The following is a 21788-nucleotide window of genomic DNA, read 5'->3' on the forward strand; positions in this document are numbered from 1 at the left end:
CCGCTGAAAACAGGCTCTGTGGAACCTAGTCGGACTTTCCCGGTCAACAAAATGATAAATAAAAAAAAAAAATATTGTCCTTGTTTGAGAGATTGAAAGGACCGTCATACCTGGCAAAGGACTAAATGTGGGAACTGAACTGGATTCACCATCCTATTTCTCTTCTGGGGATACATGAGGCTGATTATTTTATTATTTTATTTATTTATTTTATTTATTTTACATTTGTTTACCAGGAAAGTCTGACTGGAACTAGGTCCATTTACAGCAGAGGCCTGGGGAGAAAAGCTCCACATCAAACAATTTTATACAGTGGTATGTATAAACTCAAGATATATCATACAATAGCTTATTCCAGGCAGGCTTACTTTACACATATTGGACCCTGGATGTTGGTATTTGGGAAAAAACACACATTGACCGATGCAATCAAAGAGACATCTCAGAAGACAAAATAGTAGCAAATAGTAGGCCCTGTATGGGAGTTTCTGAGTGCTGTGTATTAGACATAGTAAGTAGTGAAAGAGAGGAGGATAGCGAGAAAATGGAGGAGAGCAGGAAAGCATTTAAGTAATGCAAGGACAGAGCCAGGTCTGCAAGAGGTGTGGCTTAAATGACTTTTTGAACAGTGAGATAGATGTTGCTGAAGAGATATTTTGGGGGAGGTTATTCCATTCCTTAGCAATGGTATGAGAGAAAAGAGCTTTCCCTCCAGTGTTGTTGGCTTTGGATATACAGAGCAGGGTCTTGTTGGATGAGCGTAGAGGACGGTTTGCTGAGTATTGGTTTAGTAGTTGGGTTAGGGCTGGAGTTTTGTGGGGATTCTTTAGTATGTTGAGGGTGAGTACTAGTTGGTGGTACCTGATTAGTTGAGGTAGTTTTAACCATTTTAGCTCCTTTAAGGCAAGACAGTGATTACCTCTAAAAGTGGACTTACTGGCGAATTTTGCAATTTTATTGTAGCATGATTTAAGTTTGTTTTCCTGATGTGAATTAGGATTGGTGATGCATATAGTAGGGCAGAGAAGAGGTGGGTTTGGCCTAGGGTGATATCTGCTTGGTAATGTTTTGTGTACTTTTTTAATGGTTTGGGAGATATGGACATCAAAGTGAAGATCCTTATCTATTTCAACACCGAGGAGCTTAATATGGGGGGATGGAAAGATTATGGTGCCGTTTTTGGAGGTGATGGTGAAGGAAGGAGGTGTGGTTTTGGATTTGTTGGGGGTGAAAAGAAGTAATTTGGTCTTGTTGGGGTTTAGAATAAGTTGGATATCAGTAATCCATTTTTCCAAGGAGCAGAAGGATTCTTGGGTAAGCTTGTGAAGAGTGGTTATGGATGGGGCTGAGCGATTAGGGTCAATGAGTCATCAGCGTATTGTATAAGTGATGCATGCAGGGTGGAGGTATGTAGTTTGTTGGTGAAAATGTAAATAATAGAGGACCCGGTATTGATCCTTGTGGAACGCCAATGGTAGTTGGTAGTAGAGGTGATAGTGCACCTTGCCATTTGACTAATTGTTTTCTATCAGAGAGATAGTTTCTGAACCAGGAAGTAGTGGAGGGGGCAAAGGACTTGGTTGTTAGAGTGTCTATAAGTAGGTTATGTGAGACCATGTCAAATGCTTTAGATAGATCTAAGAATATGGCTGATACGAAGTTGTTGTTGTTTCTAAGTTGATTAACTTGGCTGATCAAGGAGAGAAGAGCAGTAGTTGTACTGTGGTTTGGGCGGAAGCCATGCTGTGTGAGGGAGAGGAGATTATGTGAGGTTAAGAAGTGCATCACCTGGGTGTGAATGCATTTCTCCAGGAGCTTGGAAAGGGGGATAGGATAGCAATGGGGCGGTAGTTTGATAGTTCATAGGAGTTGCCGGCTTTCTGTAGGGGAATGATGTATGACACTTTCCATAGTTGGGGGATGTAAGCTTCTTGTATGGAGCGGTTTATAAGAATTGAGACAGGGTAGGCTAGCGACTCTGCAGCTAATTTTAGGAAAGTAGTGGGTCGTCCATCTGCTGCGAGAGTGGTGGGTTTTAGTTTTGAGAGTAGTTTTTTAACTTTCGAGGTTGGTACAGGTGAAAGTTTAAAGGGGGTATACTATTGTGATCTATAGTTGGGGTGAATATAGAACTATTGTTGGATAACTGGGTAGATAATGAGAGAATAGATTCTGTGAAGTGATGGTTAAATTGAGAAGTTATGCTGTCATTATCATTATTGGTGTTGGGGGCTGGGGTGGTAGTCTTGCTGGGTTTTAGAAGGGAATTGATAGCCTGACAGAACTTTTGGGGGTTTTTGGAATGTTTGTTTTGAATTCCTAGGAAGTAGTTTTGTTTATCCATTTTTGTTTGTCTTTTTTTGTTCTTTTTCCAGGTCTTCCAGGCATTGTCTCTGGCTTTTAGTAAGGATTTTGTTGTCTTATTTAGCCAAGGGGTATAGTTAACCTTAGTCCTATGTTTCCTGATGGGAGCAAGTATATTTAGAACATTCATAAAAGTATTATTGAAATATTCAACTGCCTGGTCTAATGCTAGAGTTTGTAGTGGGTGCCATTTACTTTGTTGTAGCATGCTGTTAAGAATCTGTGGCTCTACCTTCTGCTCATCTCTAGTTTCCTTATACAGTATAGGTTTGGGTATGTTTACCTGTCTACGAAGGAGGAATGTGGGGCAGTCGTCACTCAGTACATCAGGTAGGCAGCCCATGTGATAATTTTCTTTGGGGAGATTAATTAAAGTCCAGTCGGGAATGGAGTGTTTTTTGGATTTTTTGTCAACTGTGGTGGGTTCTTGGATTAATTGTGAGAAGCCAAATACGTTGATGTGTTTTGAGGGATTGTTGGAGTTGCAGGCTAGCCAGTCTAGGTTTAGGTTGCCTAGCAGGATGGTTTCTTGGTGCAGGTTGATTGTAGCCCATTCTAACATTTCCTCTATTATAGGTGTGTTATTTCCTGGAGGAACATAACTACAGAGGATGTTGGTAGCAGGATGGTTTCTTGGGGTAGGTTGATTGTGGCCCAGTGTAGTATCTCTTCAGTTATAGGGGAGTTATTTCCTGGAGGAACATAACTACAGAGGATGTTGATAGCAGGATGGTTTCTTGGGGTAGGTTGATTGCGGCCCAGTGTAGTATCTCTTCAGTTATAGGGGAGTTATTTCCTGGAGGAACATAACTACAGAGGATGTTGATAGCAGGATGGTTTCTTGGGGTAGGTTGATTGTGGCCCAGTGTAGTATCTCTTCAGTTATAGGGGAGTTATTTCCTGGAGGAACATAACTGCAGAGGATGTTGATTCTCTTTTTGTTTTTGAGGGAAATAACGGAGCCTAATGTTTCGCCATTTTGAAATTTGGGAAGTGGGGTTTTCAGAGGCTGGAGGTTAAATGTGTTTTTAAATAAAATTGCAACCCCGCCTCCCTTTTTGGTATCTTTGTCTTGCCTTAGGATGTTATAACCTGGGGGAAGAATTTCTTTGTTTTGGGTGGTGGATTTTAGCCAGGTTTCAGAGATGGGTAGTATATCTTGGGAGTAATGGGCTATGAATGCGTGTAAGTCATGTAGCTTGTTGGATATACTTCTTGAGTTTAGGTTAATAATAAGTAGGTCTGATTCATGTTTGTTTGAGAGAATTTTGTTGTATGGACCTGGGTTGGGGTGTATGTCTCCTGAGATTAGCAGCCATTTTGTGAGGAATAGTTTGAGTTTGATGGCGCAAGCTAGGTCTGTGTGTACTCTGGATGCTGCTTGTCTATTGAGTGGTAATGTGGTGCATGTTTTGTGTATATAAAATAATGAGTTATTAAATAGTGTGGACCAAATTATTATGTTTGTGTGTGTGTGTGTGTGTGTGTGTGTGTGTGTGTGTGTGTGTGTGTGTGTGTGTGTGTGTGTGTGTGTGTGTGTTGGTGTGTGTTATGTGGAAGGTAGTATTTAATGGTATGTTAGTGTGTAAGGATGTAGTGTAGGCTAGAGTAGTGAGAGTTAGTAGTAGTAGTGGTAGTATGCCTTGCATGATGTGTCTGGGATTAGGAGAGGGGAAGGTAGTAAGCAGGAGGGTGTGGTATGGAAGTGGGAGTGGATGTGATACCTGAGGGATGGTGATAGGCTGTTGAAGGAGGGGTGTGACTAATTGAACTATAAGTTTAGGAGCACTGGGGGTGGGAATTTTCTTATGTCATATAATGATTTGTGACATGCCTGTACCATTAAATGGACTATGCAGCAACTACCATATGACCTCTACAAGTACACCTGTCCAACAAGTATGAAAGCATACCACACAAGGTATCTTTTTACATTCTTTGAATAATTATTGTCTTTAGATTTTATGCATTGCAGGAAAGGAGGATTGTTAAGTAACAGTGTTCCACATGGGTATTTATCTGAATGCTTTCACAGGTGCAATGGTGATGGGGTTCTCTGCCATGGAATAAGGCATGCCTGATGTCAGTGCAGCATCAAAGACTAAGAATGATGGTAGTCTTACACTAGCACAGTCCGAGGGCACAGTGCTACTGTCAACAATGTTGACTGTGGGGGGCACAGTACTACAACCTCCAGTGACTCAGCTATGTTGACTGTTGACCCTCCCACACCTTTCCAGATCCCATGGAAAGACACACCATGCCTGGCACCCCTATTCAGGTAGTACATTCATCCCTTGCCAACATGCTAACAGTGGGCAATGACAACTACATAAAGCATGTAGACATAGGTCCAGAGCAGTGGGCAAGTGAACATCAACTCCATGGCTCCTGTTCATTACCCAAAATAAGTGGTTACTTAACAGATGTGCAGGACTGTCATCCAAACACAAGTAGATGCTACCACCACCACCATGGCAGACATGATAGGTGGGCTGCAGGGCCTGCATGATGACACATGTGAGAGCCTTCAATACATGGCCCAAATGATTATTATGTTGGACAGGCACCTGTTTGCCTCCACTGCCTCCATGAGGCATGCTGCTTCTATGAGCTACAGCTGATGTTCATCTTGTGGTCACCACTCATCTGCTTCTACTGTGGGTACACCCCACAAGACAGGTAAGTCAAGATCACATATTGCTACTTCCTCCACCCACTCACTAGTTGTGAGCCTGCTGCATCATGGCATGGCCAGGTGGTGGGAGCCCTATAGTTTGCATTCATTCCTTGCTGGTGGGTGTGGGTGCCTATGCTATTTTTCAGAAGGGATGCACTAGTGTCCAGGGATATTTATAGTCTGCATCATTCCCACATGAGATCCCAAAACACCTGTTGCAACCACATGCACAGAGTGTAACTTCATCTGTAGTAGCTGTGTCCCCTGGAACTCATATTGCACAACTACCCATTACATGTGGACACCTACATCCCAGAAGAAGCACCACCCATCCCAGCACAGTATACTCAGCTTCCCAAATCCCCAGCCATTCTATTCACTCCCTTCCACATCCTGTGCCCCTTCCCACCTGTGCATATGATAATATCTGTGCCCTGCTCTCATTGCTGTGTAATATAATTAGATGAAGTCTGATGCACAAGTGTGGCCATTCACTGCACTGTAAAACACAGACTGGGTGTTGTATTGCATTCATCAGTTTTAATATTTTTCTAATCTGACCCATAGTTATGGAACAGACACTGCCTCTTTGTCAGCAACACAGAGTAGTGTACTTGCTCTGCTTCTCATGACCTTCCCATGCAGCTGGTTTCTCCAATGACTTATCAACCAGTATCTCCTCCACTTCTAGCTCTGGTTTACCTGGTCCTCCAATGGCAGTCACCTACTGTAGCTGTCTCCATACCACCATGTTGTACAGAACTGAATAGACAGCACATGCCTTGCTGTAGGTTTTTGGAGCATACTACACCACACTGCCAGAGCAATCTAGACAGTGTAAGGAGGCCTTCATCAGTCTGAACACATGCTTGATGATGCTGGCAGTTTGTGACAGTGAAGAATTGTATTGCATCTCCGCCATGATGTTATGTTGTGTATTGATGTCATGAACCATGGCTCTGGGGAATATCCAGCATGAATTGTAACATGTCTCTGTAAGAAGCCACCCTACACAAATTGCTAATAGTGATTGGTTATGTGGCAGTTGATGGATGAAACCTTTCTGACTGATGCACTTGTGTCCATTTGAACTATGTGGAGTTAGTGGCCTACAGAACCTGAGAAATTGGTTATTTCATGGAATGCCTGCACAGCACACAGTGTTTCTGTCCTCTTTGGACTTTGGGAACCACATGAACTGTTCCACTGACTGCAGCATAACATCCAGGAACTGGTGTATGCCGGTAATACATCCACCATGTCCCCCTGATGGTTGTAGAAGGTTCTTCTAGGAAAGATTCTCAATGTTACATGTGCATCATTGTCCACAGGGATCAGTATTCCATGGATATGATAATGTTTGGCTATGCCCCTCTCTTGAAGTTGATGGTACGTTAAGCACGGTGTAATCTTTCTGCGTTGCAGAGGGTAATGATGTGCATTATCTGAGACACTGGCTGTGAGAGTAGCTTCTAGCATATATTGTTTATCTAATATGGCTGCTATGAGTACTCTTAGAATCTTAGCATAATCTCTGTCTCTCTTCACAAAGAAATCATGGTGTACAATCTTTTTAGCAGCCATGGCTGATCAAGCAATTTTTATACATTTCTGAATCACTCCACCATGTTGTTTACCCTCATTTGCATTCACAATTGGGCTCATTATCATAATGATATATATAATATAAGAATGTCACTCATTCTTATAGTATTATATTGTCATTAGACTATAATGCTGACCACAGAATTTCACCGGGTGTGCAGCAGTATTACCTGTGTCTCATAATCACCTGCACCCTGTGCACTGCTGATCACTGTGCAGTTTTTGCTTAATGCACTGAACTATTTATTTCTGACCCCCACCCCCATGTAAAAGCGTCAGCTATAGCTAGGAATTTTGGAATTATACACACGCTTCAAGAATGTAGCAACCCATGAAGTGTAGTTTCCAGTGCCAGAAAGAACCATGACAAATATATCATTTTTTTTTATTTGTATTCCAGCCCATTTTGTTGCATAAAATAAATAATTTTAAAATGTGTACACCATGACATACATTTTTATTTTTATTTATTTAAATTTGTTAAACTAGTAGATGGACTAGTCCAAGGACTAGCCATGACCTATGCCAAAGGCAGTATACAATAAAACAGAGTTTAAAATTACAGATTTTTTTTTAACATACAGTATACAGATTTCAGTAAAAAATTACAAAACTGTTATAATTCAGACATAGAAAACGCAGGAATATGACTGGCTGTACCCATACATCAGGCGAATGTTATAGTAGACATGAAGTGGCCAGAGAAGTCCCATGAATGGGGAAGTTATAGAATGTCAGGCCAAATTATTTTTGCCAAGCACATATGCAGAAAATGGAAATGAGCCTTAATAGTATACTACTACCAGAGTGTCATGTCCGAGATACAGAATTATTGTGAGTACTTTACTGTTAGGAAAATGAAATGAAAGTATCAAAATAGAGCTGGCTCTGAGGCACAAAGATATAAAGCCCAACAGCACACCAGTTAACTCCGGATCAAATAATGGGCCTGGGCACTGCTGGAGCTGGTCAGTTAGTGATGGGACTGACCAACTAAGTTCCACTGGGAGAGTGCCAGATCACCAAGTTTAGGGGAGTACAAGGTCACCCATTTTAGAGGAGGGCCAGCTCACCCATGCTGGTGGAATGCTCGGTTCAATCCAACTGTTTAAGTTCTATGTGACAAATTAAAAAGACAGTAGCCTCATGGTACAGGGACAAAACAGGTGTATCCCACTCTATTTGGTGGGTGAGAATGAACAGAAACACTAGACATTGTGTGGACCTAGCACAGTAGACTGTACATCTAGAGGGGGTTAGGCAGGATAAAAATACTAATCCAGTCATGTAGGATACCTCACCAGACTCCCAACATACTCCATCCACTGCAGACCACAAAAAGACAGAGGGCTTACTGGGGCATACACTCTTTAGAGAGGCAGGAATAATAAATACAAGTGAATAGGAAGGAGAGAAGGAAAACGCCAAGCTCAGACTTTATGAGATAGATGATCAAGGTTGATGAGCACAGTAATAGGAATTCATTCATAAAACTGGTTTGATAATCCATCATACTTTCCAAAAGAAATTAACTAAACTCATGAAAAGGCACAGCAATATTTTAGAAAGACAGGCTTTAAAAGCTGTAAACAACTTTTACTGTTATCAACACTGTCTAAGAGGCTCAGACAAAAATTATGAACAATTAAAACCTGGAAAACTACTATTACAATTGGAAGCTTAATGGCAGTGTATGTACACAAGTGAACTGAGCTCTTAAAGGCTAGCTAGATAAACTGATTTATAGGTTCATAGGTTGGTACTAGGCTATCGACCCTAGGGCCTATACATGCCTAGCCATAACAATTCTCTGGCTATTTCTTCCCAGAATATTTACTTCCCTGGTTCCCTGTCTAGCAGGGTGACTGACGTGATCCCTGGGGTGAATTTCCTATCTCCCATCCAATTGTCAAGGTTCCTTTTGAAGTGGGCAAAATAGGTGCTCAGCTTGATATGTATGGGCAGTCTATTCCAGAGCATGGAGAGTCTCTGGGTCAGGAACCTATCCCTACAGCATGTTTTGTTCATTGTGATGACCATGTTTAGATCCCTGGAGTGTGTGGCTCTGAGGGATTGGGATTTCTTTAAGTGTAGCATGTCCAACAGCACTGGGTTTGACATGGCCTTGTATGTTAAACAGAGATCGCCTCTGAGTAGGCGATATGCGACAGAGTATAGATGGAGTTTTTTTAGACGGTCAGCCCAGGGCATCTGCTTTAGGCCTGTGATTCCTTTAATGAGCTATTTCTGTGGCCTTTCCAGTTGTTGCAGATGTCTTGCGAGGTACATACCAAACGGGGCATTGTACTCTATAATGGGTCTAATGAGGGATGAGTACAGTGGGACAATGACCTCCTTTTTTCTGGATAAAAAGCCCTTAGTGATGAGGTGTGCCACAGAAAAGGATTTCCTGACTTTTGTGTCTATGTGGTTATTGAAGGTGAGACCACTGTCCATCTGTGCCCTTAAGTCCCTTATCACACTTTTGGTGTTTAGTGTACTGCCACTTATGTGGTAATTCATGGGTACATGTTTCTTCCCAAAGGGGATAACTATACATTTCTTGCCATTGGGCTTGAGCCCATGGCTCTGGCACCAAGCATCTGTTTCTGTAAGGCCCTTTTGTAGAATATCCACATCATTTGGGGATTCAGTAATGGCTCCCAGTTTGCAGTCATCTGTGAACCTTGTTAGCCAGAGTCCCTTAGTGCTGGCCTGTACTTCAAAGAAGTAGATGCCAAACAAGAGCAGTCCCAGGACTGAACCCTGAGATACTCCGCTTGTCACTTGCTTGGAGCTGGATTTTGAGTCAGCTACTTTTACAGTGTGGGTTCTGTCAGTAAGCCAGTTGGTAACTCATCGAGTGACATAGGGATTAATGCCCAGCTTAGTAAGTTTATCTATGATTCCAGAGTGAGGGATGGTGTCGAAGGCCTTGGTGAGGTCCAGATAGGCTGTGTAGACCACCTTACCCTCGTCCACGGCTCTGGAGACTGATTCGAAGAAGCCAATCAGGTTGAGGAGACAAGATTGACCCTTTACAAAACCAAACTGGGTGGGGTCCAGTGTTTGAAGGTTGCCAATGTCTTTGTTTATAAGTTCCATGATAATACGTTCCATGGCTTTGCAGATCAGGTTCATCAGACTGATGGGATGATAGTTCCTGGGATCCAAGTTGGATCCCCCCTTGTGGAGTGGGATAACTGTAGCTGTGCGCCACTCAATGAGCACAAAGCCTGAGGTGAGGCTATGATTAAACATGGCACTTAGGTGAGGTGCCAATCCATTTTGTAGTTCATGTAGTACACAGCCTGGGATGTCATCTGGTCCCATGGATGCTGTGTTCTTAGCTTTGGGGAGTGCGTTTTTTAACTGTGTGGCCGTGATTACCAGAATTTGGCAATCTTTTGGTATTGAGATAGGCTCCGTTTCCTCTAATTACTTGGGGGTGGGGGTGCAGTCAGTACTTTGATTTTCTTTTGGTTGCTATGTATCTATGTTCACAGCTTCAAACTTCACAGAAAAGGATAAGCAGTAGGAGAATGGAGGCTGTTGTTGTTGGTGGGGGCGGGAAGATATTAAACCAAGAAATTACCAATAACAGTCAAACACAGTAATAGCCAGATTGGTCTTACAACTGGTCACTTGGGTATGAACTGTTCAAAATATTTAATTCCATGTTTCTTAGAAGTCTATTGAGGTTATTTTGATTCAGTGAGGATCAATAACTCGTTGATTGCTTTTGTTTCCAGAACTTACAACTAAAATGCAAATCACTGCACCAGTGTTGTTTTTTTGCCTGCATGAAAAACTGGGCACAGTTATTATCTTGACATGTTTCCTTACAAAATTAAGACAACAGTTAATATCTTGACATGTTTCCTTACAAAATTAAAACAACAGCAGCCTGGCAACCCAGTACTATCCTTGGTATTAGTTAAGAAAACAACTCATATAAGATCTTGATTTACATAATAAAGTGAAAGCTACCAGAGATGAATGTCAGTGCTTAAAACTGTATTCAAGGAAAACAGATATAAACAATTACAAAATGTGCTTTCCAAATCACAGAAGATGAAAAGATGGGACATGTTGCTAATAGATTCTTTGACCAGCTACACTGTCTGCTTTTTCACTTGGTGGTCTATACTTAGGAGCAGCTGAGCAGTATAATGTGTTTACTGGGAAAGAGAAGTGGTCTTACTTGGACCATTCTTACCCATGGCCCAGACCACAGGGACAATGGTAAAAACAATATATACATACACAGAGAGTATAGTATAACCAGTTTGCCAGCATGTTTTATAAAGTAATCTTTATGGTTTGAAAATAAACCCATTCAAAACATGAAAATCACCACACAGACAATGTGTGTGTCAGGGGTGGAAGTTAGGGCCAAACTCCCTCCATCTTAAACCTAAACGAGAATACACTTACATCTAAGCCACCATACATCAGAAAATAGTATATTAATATGTAGTGACGCCATAATAGACCAGCTGGTGTAGTTTAATTACGGAATGCAAACATCTTTTTCTAGTGTGTTATTTTCAGCTAAGCTGTCCCTTTAAAGTAAAACAGGTGACTTCATTTGTTACTCAGGACTACATTAACCACTTCCTGAGAACATTGTGTAGTATATAAAGCTAGTAAGGAGACTTTTTGTTGATTTCTATTTTGAAACAAGTTGTGGTGTTAAGGTTGTTTTATAGCTGGAAAAAAATTGCACAATGGTAAGTTGTATGTTTTGTTTCAGAGTAAGTTTAATAAATTGGGATTGAGTAGGCAGCACGTTGGGTGTTTTATTAAATATTGTTGTTTAATGTCTTTGTGCTTGTTTTACAAAGCTAAATGTACTGTGGATCTATAGGCTGTAGTGAATGTGTGCATTAACCCCCCCCCAAAAAAAGCTTTAGTCTGTTTCTTGAATTGTAGTGAAGTAAATGGGGTGTGGGGGTGCTTCTTTGAGAGCTCTAAAAAGCTATGGTATGGGACTTTCTCTCTATAGATGAGAAACTTTGAAATTTCATGCAATGAAATGAGTCTGGCATTTGGGAGAAGTAAATTAGGCTTTTGTATTTAATAGCTTTGAGAACTTTGGATAGCTAGCTTATTACTCTGGCTAATGAAGTATAAAGCTTTTGGAGACAGTTGTGCTGTTTCCATTTAGAAATTAACTTTAAATTGTGCATTTTATGTTTGCTTAGTAATGAGTGGGTGGATTGGCCTATAGGTCCCTTTTTGAATGCTTTTTTTTATGCTCATAAAACAGAATATGAGCAGTGTGCCTCTTAATTGATAGTTTATGGGGTGTCCAGATTCTTGACTATTTTAGTCTAAAGTACACTTAAGTTTCAGGCCCTGTACAGTCTGAGTAAATGCAATGTTTAAACCTGTCATCATAGCATCTTTCTAAGTTTGAATAAATGCAATGTTTAAACCTGTAATCATAGCATCTTTCTAAGTTTGTAAGGCCAATATTTATGATCTCTTCCTGATTTGGGAGCTTTGTTACCCCATTATTTTTGCCTTGCTGCAGCCTCTTGCTCTTAAGTGGTTGAGAGTTATGGTGAACAGTAAGTGGGGAAGTCTTTGTGTTTTGATAATGCAAGTCTGTTCAGGCCATACTAATCTTTGTTCTTCCTCACCCTTTAAAATATGGCTTTATAGCTGGGCACTTGTAAGTGGGGGGGTTGCAAACAGTTGCAAGCAAAGAGTTGGTACTCCTGTAAGGAACAGATTCCTCATTTGTACTTGTAACTGACCTGTGTGTTTAACTTCTCCCCCACTCAGACTGGGTTGAGCTAGTTAGCTTTTTATTTCAGCTGGAGGTTTCTCACTCAATTGTTTTTTTCTGGTATTTTGATTAAAATTTGAAACTGCTATTGTGCAAAACAAAATGTCTAATGTAATTGCAGAAGCAGAGTGTGAGATGCAGCTTGTGGTATTAACATTCTCTTGATCTTGTGCTAATCTTTTCAAACCTCCCCAGTTCTGGATGAATGGGGAAGATAAAGGCCCATCTTCTCAATTTAGAAAGGTAATTGAACAGGCTGTCAATCTTAATCTATTCTCAACTATAAACCACTAATGGTTGGCTTTTAGGAATGGGGCAAAACAAGGAGAACTGGTAGTATTCGGCATACTGCTTAACTCACTAACCATGCTTCTGCAGTAATAGTATTAATGGGGTCACTAGCCCCACATTAAAATATTAAAAGGGGTCACTTGCATAATTTATAATGAGGTGTTAAACCTATGGGGTTAGCTGTCCTTGACTAGTAGTATGTGGGGGTTCATAGCTCCTTCAGTAGCCCCACATTAAAATAGTGGTTAAACTGGCCACTGTCCCCCATTTGTATGGATGTGGGGTACTAGGGGGTCAGTCTCAATATAGAGTAGGACATAAACCCATTATCTTTTAGAAATGCTGTTTAGTAAACTATACAGGAGTGGATATGTAGGGGTGAAAGGGGGTTAACTAGTCCCTTTATAAAATGAGGGTAAGGGTTTTAAAGTACACTAGCTATGCATATACCTTAAAATAAGCATAACTGAGGCCACATGGCCTTTGGAATGCTTTTTCTAGAGATGAGAAATATATAGTGAGCCTATGCTCTAAGGTTCATAAAGATGTAAAAGGTTGAGAAGGGTGCCAATTGCACCTTGCATATGGGGGGGGGGTAATGTTTGTCAGGCTTTACATTGTGTTAATCCATGAGAAGTGCCTCTTAATGGAATGCTCGTGCTACTTCCCAGAACTTGTGCTGGGATTATTTACCATGGGCTAGGTTTTAATCCAGTAGGAACACTTAGGTGCACAAGGTATTCAATTCAAATGCTTCTGGATTAATCCCTCAGGCAACACCTGAAATATTGGTTACCTGAGCCAAGTAGTCTTGCAAAGTTGATCCCCAGCCCAACTAGCATGTGAGACTGGGAGGGTCCAGGATGGTGGGTCATATTGTATACTAGATTCCAACCATTTGTTTAACTTGGTAGTGCTTTGCCTCCCTCACATTATGGGTGACTGCAGTTGAGATGGCCAGACTTCATAAAGCCCCATAAACTTGTAAACTTGTGCTAGTGTTAAAGTAACCAATATAATTTGAAGGTGATACACTGTAAATATATTCCCACATGGTTAAAAATCTGCATGCGAGAGTAAGTATTCAGTAACTTCAGCTTCATTTGTATTCTTGTGTTGGGATTTGTTGGGGCTTTTAGTACCGATACGAAGGCCTGACTGTTTAATTTATTTAAATGGCTGCTTTGATTACTTTTATTTGAGCAATGTAGTAAGTGTACATAAGGAGCTGAAAAAGCTGCTTGCAACAGTGTGACGGGCTGCTTTGTCTTTTAGCTGTTGCTATAGTTTTGGTTACTAATCCTGATGAAAGTAGGGAAGTGGCTAGAGCTCAGCACTGCTGTATTTGGGGGTATTGAATGGTAAGGTATGTATACTGGTCTATTGCATGTAGTGACTGTTAATTTCATTGGTGTAGCTGCAGTAGGTAGAACACAGCTTGTCTACTCTTGATGTCACTAAAGGCTTACTCTTGCTGTTCTCTTGCAGAGGGAGTGTATTTCTGTTCATATTGGGCAAGCTGGAGTCCAGATGGGAAATTCATGCTGGGAACTCTATTGCTTGGAGCATGGAATCAGACCAGATGGGACGATTTCAAGTGAAAAATCAGCAGAGCAAGGAGATTCCTTTGGAACATTCTTCAGTGAAACTGGATCTGGAAAATATGTTCCAAGAGCCCTCTTTGTAGACCTTGAGCCTACAGTCATTGGTATGTAACTGTCATTGGTATGAAATTTTAAACTTATGATTTCTTTGGTTAAGAAGTAGCTATTGTACATTACTTGGGTGTGATTGAAAAGTTCTAGCCACCACCTAATCCTATAGGTGGCTGAAAAGGACTGGTGAATGAACCTGGGCTAAGGAGACTACCTAATTTGGTGGTGGTACTCCTAGTGACTACTGATGGATCTGATCAGGACTTGAGGGGAGTAGGCCTCTCCCAGAAGATGTAGGAAGTTTAATGGAATTGTAACAAACTGCTTTACAGAAATTGTAAAGGCTTGGGAAGTCCCAAGTCTAGCAGGATTGTTTAGAAAATGGTTATAATTGTCTTCAGTATGGAGACTAAGCAATTCTTAAGATGCCACTTAAATGTTTGCTAAGGGGTGTGCAGTGTCTAAGGAACCTTTTGTTTTTTTTCTCCTAAGTGTAGAAATGTTATACCCTCAGGCCACCTTTTAATGCCTTATAATACTGTACTATAAGGCACTTGTTGGGGGCGCTGAACTAAAATACCCACACACTTGCACATGAATTTTACCTTGTGCTGCATAGTAGTTGCTACTTGGTAGTTTTTGGGGGGAGCAGCTGGGTTGGGATGGAGAAATTCTGCAGTGACGATTACACCAGTTTTAGTTTAAATGAACTATTCAAACAATTATAGCAGTTTTAGTTTAAATGAACTATTCAAACAATTATAGCAGGAAAGAAAAGGTTAAGACTAGGCATGTCTAGCATGAGGGCAACTGAGCATGTGTGGATTTCACAGGGAAAGCTGCACTTGCTGGTATTGCTGCTTATGCCACACCTGTGTAGGCCACAGACTGTGTGTATTCAACCCTGTCCATTTTGACAGGAGATACTTTCTACAATTGTCCAGACCTCTTGCCAAGGTAACCTTTTTTTTTGTTTTTTTTTTCAAACAAGTGAAAGGGGGAGGGTGAGAACTTGATATAGCACTTTTGAAGTCATTTTGGTTAGCTTAGCCTAGGTGGAAACCTAGTCCCAAGTGCAGAATGTCGTACATAGGATTACTTTGGATAAAGGTTACATTTTCTTAAGTGAGGATATGAATTGGTACAGGTCTGAGATGAGGTGGATGGCTTCTCCAGCCATATGCTACATTCCTGATATAAAATAGGCTGATAATGCTTTAATGTAGAACTGAGCTTGCTGGGATGAGGTGTGGATTGTTGTGAAGCATGAATTTTAAGGCTGCCGTAAGGTCAATTTTGCCTCGTTTGCTGGAAAAGTTTCTAGGTGGTAAACTTTGTAGTAGGTTTCAAAGCAGGGTTGGTAGTATGCACATGTACTCAAGATCAGCAATATCCTTACAATCTGCAGATGTGGAACCTGATGTAGATATACCAGGCTGTGGCACTAGTATGCCAGACGAGGGTTGAAATAGTAAGGTGCAACTTTCTCCAGATTTGTGATGTAGTACATGACTGCTTAAAGGAAGGAGCACTGAAAGTAACTTAGTAACCCCATTTTCATCTTTATCCTAGTTGAACTCTTGTCTAGGAGTGTTGAACAACCTAGATGGTCTTAATCTAACTGTATAAGCAATGTTGCAATTCTAGTTTAACCGCAGATGGCTTTGGTCTAGGATCTGGGACAAGTTCTCATTAGTAGGGGCTTGAGTATTAGTAATGAGACAATGGCTGAACAGTAATCAGTACTGGGGACTGAGCATTCAATATTTTAACAGTTCACTTGCTTTTTTTAGATGAGATTAGAAATGGCAGTTATCGCTCCCTGTACCATCCTGAACAGCTAATATCTGGGAAAGAAGATGCAGCCAACAACTATGCTCGTGGGCATTATACTATTGGAAAAGAGACCATTGACCCTGTTCTGGACCGTATACGCAAAATGGTAATGTGGAAAGGAGCAATAGCTCTAGTAGAAATTTGGTTTTGGTACTGTTTAATATGTAGGACAGACCTGTACAAGCAGATTCTGTTTCCTAATACCTCAACAGTTTGAGTAGCTCCAATATAGTACCCACAGTTCTTGGACTGAACAGGTATAACTACATTGTAGCATATTAACTTGTATTTAGGAAATCCAAGTGAAACTTTTGTTCAGTCCTGAATATTCCCTAATTATCAGGCCTTGATAGGTGCCTTCCACTTGAGTAGGCAGCTAAACTAAGTTGGATCATGACTGACTTTGTCCGCAATGAATTTGACGCTTATTGCAGTACTGGCAAGGACTTGTGTGCCTCTGGAAAAGCTGGTAAGGGGCTGAGCTGCTTGCCTCCCCCCATCCTAAGTCTGCAATGTGCTTCTCCACTAGACTGGAGAATGGTGGGTAGTGCATAGTATCTGGAATACATCTGACCACTGCCAAGCTGTTTGCAGTAGTCCATTGTAGCTGCTTGGGAGTCTGCATAAAATGTGTGCAGCTTTCTACTAGGTGTTAAACTTGGATAGCATGCATGTTCCCAAGGAGTTGCTAGGCTTAATTAAAAAAAAAAAGGGGGGGGGGACAAAACTCACCCAGGGACATTTTAATGCATGGGGTAGAATACTCTATCCGGGATCTTGTATGTCTAACTTCTGGCTTATCAAATCCTTGGAAAATTTCTTTCATAAAAATGGAGAAATGCACATTAGTCTACACCTGTCTGAAATGCAGAATTTGTGTCTGCAACTGATGCTGACTATCACTGAATGGGATCTCTAGATGGTCTGAGCACCTGAGAACTAATTATGTTGGGTACGATTGCTGATGGGTTGGCATATCTAGTAATGTTCATGGACACTGGAAGCCTCTAATTCTAGGTATGTTTAGAAATTGTGCTTTCTAGGAGAAAGCCCTAATGGTTTTTGTATTTCATTTCAGGCTGACCAGTGCAGTGGACTACAAGGCTTTCTAGTCTTTCACAGCTTTGGAGGTGGTACTGGTTCTGGATTTACATCACTGTTAATGGAACGATTGTCTGTCGACTATGGAAAGAAATCAAAGTTGGAGTTTTCAATCTATCCTGCACCAAGAATTGCGAGTGCAGTGGTGGAACCATACAATTCTATCCTGACCACTCATACAACTCTTGAGCACTCAGACTGTGCCTTTATGGTGGACAATGAGGCAATTTATGAGATCTGCAACCGTAACCTGAGTGTTGAACGTCCAACCTACACTAACTTGAACAGGTTAATTGCACAAGTTGTATCCTCTATCACTGCCTCCTTGAGATTTGATGGTGCCTTAAATGTTGACCTGACTGAATTCCAGACCAACCTGGTGCCTTACCCCAGAATTCACTTTCCTCTGACCACATATGCACCAATAGTCTCTGCAGAAAAGGCATATCATGAACAGCTTTCTGTGTCAGAGATTACCAATGCATGCTTTGAATCTGCAAATCAGATGGTGAAATGTGATCCTAGAAGAGGTAAATACATGGCTTGCTGCCTGTTGTACCGTGGTGATGTTGTGCCGAAGGATGTGAATGCTGCCATTGCTTCAATAAAAACTAGGCGCACTATCCAGTTTGTAGACTGGTGTCCCACTGGGTTTAAAGTGGGCATCAACTACCAGCCTCCAACAGTAGTGCCAGGTGGTGACCTAGCTAAAGTACAACGTGCAGTTTGCATGCTGAGCAATACTACCGCCATTGCAGAGGCCTGGAGCAGATTGAATCATAAGTTTGACTTGATGTATGCAAAGAGGGCCTTTGTGCATTGGTATGTTGGAGAGGGAATGGAAGAGGGGGAGTTCTCTGAAGCTAGGGAAGACCTGGCTGCTCTTGAGAAAGATTACGAAGAAGTTGGATCAGATTCTGTCGATGCTTGTGATGATGAGGATGAGTACTGAGTGCAGTTTTAGCATAATTATAGCACTTGGTGAATACAATGTATTATCTTAACACTTGGTGACCTGAAAAATTTATTTGGACTGTTGTAATGATTGTAGCTGAATTGCATATTAAGAATGCATAATAAATAAAAGCACAGAAAAGTGACCTGAAATTTATTTGGACTGTTGTAATGATTGTAGCTGAATTGCATATTAAGAATGCATAATAAATAAAAGCACAGAATGTGGTCCTTTTTTAAATGTATTTACAGCACATCTAACACTGTCTTTTATACATTTTAAACCCTGGAGTTTAAAAATTTATGGAAGGGTTCACATGTCAGTTTGGGGGTGCATAACCATTAAAAGCTCAAGGGTGCAGAAATTTTGAAAGCTTGATGGACCATGACTTGTTCTAAATCGAGCAATGGAATACCACCCAAATTGGTGCTGTGATCTATATCTGTGTTGTGGAATAGCAGATTGTCCTGGGCTAAACTTTATACTTTACATGGCATGAAGCTCCCTGCATCTCTTGAGATGCTTTTGGGGGGTATAGGGTTGTATGCCCAATATAGAAGGGGCAATTAATGGTAGATGCGAGTTAGTGTTGAGCAGTAATCTAAATGGAGTGTAGGCCAAAGATCAGACTTGTCTCTTCCCAAGATTGTCATCAGGCTGTGATCCCTCTTGTAACATCTTGTGAATTGAGACTAGCCTTGCTTGTCATGTAAGGATTGACTGCAGCATTTTTTGTCCATTGCTAGTGCTGTACTGTGCTTCCCAAGGCAGACTTCCAAGAGTGCATTGGTATTTAAAAACTATCCCTATTCCCTGGGAATCTCCTTGTTAAAGGTGGGACAAACTTCAGTGCATTGTGTAAATGTCACTTGAAGTTCCCTCTGCCAGTCATGACCCAACTCCACTCTGATGCAGTGAGAGACCTCCACTTCAAAAATTGATTGGAGCCTTTAATATGGTGGACATGCCACACTGCCAGCCCTGAAGCTTTCCCTCCTTCCACTGTAGAATCCTCACCATTCTTCCCCAGCTAGCTTTCTTATAGGGTCATAGGATGATTAGGCTACTGGCCTGGAGGCCCTTAAGCCTAGCCAAGAATTACCCTCATAGGGTTCATAGGTTGGTACTAGGCTATTGGCCCTAGTTGCCTATACAAGCCTAGCCATAATTCCCTGGCTATTTTTTCCCACAATACTTTCCTGGACCCTGGCTAGCAGGGTGACTGATCCCTGGGGTGAATTTCCTATCCAATCAAGGTTCCTTTTTGAAGAAGGCCAAAGAGGTACTCTGCTTGACATGTGTGGGCAGTCTATTCCAGAGTATGGGGAGTCTCTGGGTCGGGAACCTATCCTTCCAGCAGGGTTTCATCATTGTTATGACAAGGTTTAGATCCCTAGAGCGTGTGGCTCTTGAGGGATTGGGATTCCTTGAGTGGAGCATGTCCAACAGCTCAGGGTATGACATGGCCTTGTATGTTCAGCAATTGCCTCAGAGTAGACTGTCAGAGTATAGCTCTAGTTTTATACTGTCTGCATAGGACATCTGCTTTAGGCCTGTGATTCTTTAGTGAGGCATTTCTGTGGCCTTTCCAGCTTTTGCAGATGTCTTTAGGTACATACCAAATGGGGCATTTTAGGGTCTAATGAGGTATGAGTACAGTGGGATAATTACCTTTTTTCTGGATGAAAATCCCTTGGTAATGAGGTGTGCCACATCCTTCTGTTGTGGCAATGTGGTTATCCAAGGTGAAACCACTGTCCACGTTGGTGTTTAGTGTACTGCCACCTATGTGGTAATTCATGGGTACATTTGTTTATCCCCAAAGGGGATAAAAATGGGTACACTTGTTTATCCCCAAAGGGGATAAAAAGCTTGAGCCCATGGCTCTGACAAAGCATCTTTTTCTGTAAGGCCCTTCTGTAGAATATCTGCATTTGGGGATTCAATGGTTAAAAGTTTGCAGTCATCTGAACTTTGTTAGCCAGAGTCCCTTAATGTTGGCCTGTACTTGAGAAGTAGATTAACAAGAGCAGTCCCAGGACTGAACCCTGAGCTACTCCACTTACTGGAGTCTGCTACTTTTAGTCTGGGTTCTGTCAGTAAGCCAGTTGGCAACTCATTGAATGGCTTGGGGATTATGCCCAGCTTAGTAAATTTTTATCTGATTCCAGAGTTGGGCATGGGGGGGTGGTGTCAAAGGTCTTGGTGCAGTCCAGCCAGGCTGTGTGGACTGCCTTGCCCTCTTCCACAGCTCTGTGGAGATGGATCAGTCTTGCTCAGAGTAGATCGGCCCTTCACAAACCCAAACTGGGTGGGGTCCAGGTTGCCAATGTCTACTAAAGTTCCATGATGCATTCTATGCCCTTGCAGATCAGGCTCATCAGACTGATGGGACAGTAGTTCCCAGGATCCAAGGTGGATCTCCCTTGTGGAGTGGGATAACTGTAGCTGTGTGCCACTCAGTGGGCACTAAGCCTGAGGTGAGGCTGATTAAACATGACCTTTACTTGGGTGAGGTGCCAGTTCATTTTGTAGTTCATGTAGTACACAGCCTGGGATGTAGTCCTCTGGTCCCATGGATGCTGTATTCTTGGGCTTTGGAGAGTGGTTTCTAACTGGCTGATTACCAGTGCTTTCTTTTGGTATTGATGGGCCCTTGGGTGAAGTTGGCACTAAATCTGCCAGGATATTGGTAATATCCTTTATCAGTATATTTAATGCCATTCTGTTGTAGCTCAGAGCATATCTGAGCATTGCCATTTAGATTGACACCACTATAGAATGCCTTGTGGTTGTCTTTGGAATATTGGCAATTTTATTTTCATAACCATCTTTGGAGGATTTTGAGGGTGTTACCGAGGCTGGTAAGGAGTTTTTTGCATCCTGGGATTTTCCTCCCAACAGTTTCTGTTATATAGTTTATGGCAGGGAACTTCAGTTTGTTTTTTTTAGGGGAGTCTTGGTTCTATTTGGGATGGCATGATTCATGCACAAGTGGATGTGCTCATACAGTGCTTTAGTGTAGGATTCGGCAGTTAACTTTAGCTCCCATCTGTGTGGGTGTCATGAAGTTCACTTCAGACTTGAGTAGTATGAGCATTTATCTCATGTTGGTAATGACCAGGTGTAGGATATTTTGAGCCCCCTGGTGGGACAATGGATTAGTTGATCCAGGGTGTTGGAATTTATAAATTCCAAGAACAGTTGGGAAAAGGTGTTGACAACAGTAGTTTTCCCAGTTAATGGTAGGGTAGTTGCAAATCACCTAGTATTAGGGTGTTATCTTTCCAGTATGTTTAGAAAGGTAGTGAGAATCTTTGGGCATGGTGGGGGAATCTGTAGCAAGCTACAATTTGGATTGCAGTCTTTACCTAGTGTTAGTTGCACCTGGAGAATTTCAGATGCATTGTGTTGGGCAACTAGCCTGGAGGTGTGAATATGGACACCACCTTTAGTGTTTAGGTCTTGGTTTGGTGGCCATAGTGTGGCAAGCTGTAGCCTGGT

At 41.6% G+C, this 21788-nt stretch overlaps 1 protein-coding gene across 1 annotated transcript; it reads left to right on the forward strand.

Moving 5' to 3' along the window:
- The first annotated feature begins 11283 nt into the window (after positions 1-11283).
- On the forward strand, positions 11284-18440 carry LOC122809589 (tubulin alpha-8 chain-like). The gene is made up of 4 exons (XM_044081197.1): positions 11284-11382; positions 14226-14445; positions 16186-16334; positions 17307-18440. Exons 1-4 carry the CDS (start codon positions 11380-11382, stop codon positions 18279-18281), a joined length of 1347 nt encoding a protein of 448 aa, XP_043937132.1. The 5' UTR covers positions 11284-11379; the 3' UTR covers positions 18282-18440.
- Positions 18441-21788: the final 3348 nt, after the last annotated feature.

This window comes from Protopterus annectens, chromosome 1.part1 (assembly GCF_019279795.1).
Source record: "Protopterus annectens isolate FY-2018-M chromosome 1.part1, PAN1.0, whole genome shotgun sequence".
Taxonomy (NCBI): Eukaryota; Metazoa; Chordata; order Ceratodontiformes; family Protopteridae; genus Protopterus; species Protopterus annectens.

Excerpts from the sequence above, each read along its gene's own strand:
- LOC122809589 (XM_044081197.1), top strand. Across the intron at positions 14,446-16,185 it reads CCTTGAGCCTACAGTCATTG|ATGAGATTAGAAATGGCAGT; the intron begins GTATGTAACTGT and ends TGCTTTTTTTAG. Across the intron at positions 16,335-17,306 it reads TGGACCGTATACGCAAAATG|GCTGACCAGTGCAGTGGACT; the intron begins GTAATGTGGAAA and ends ATTTCATTTCAG.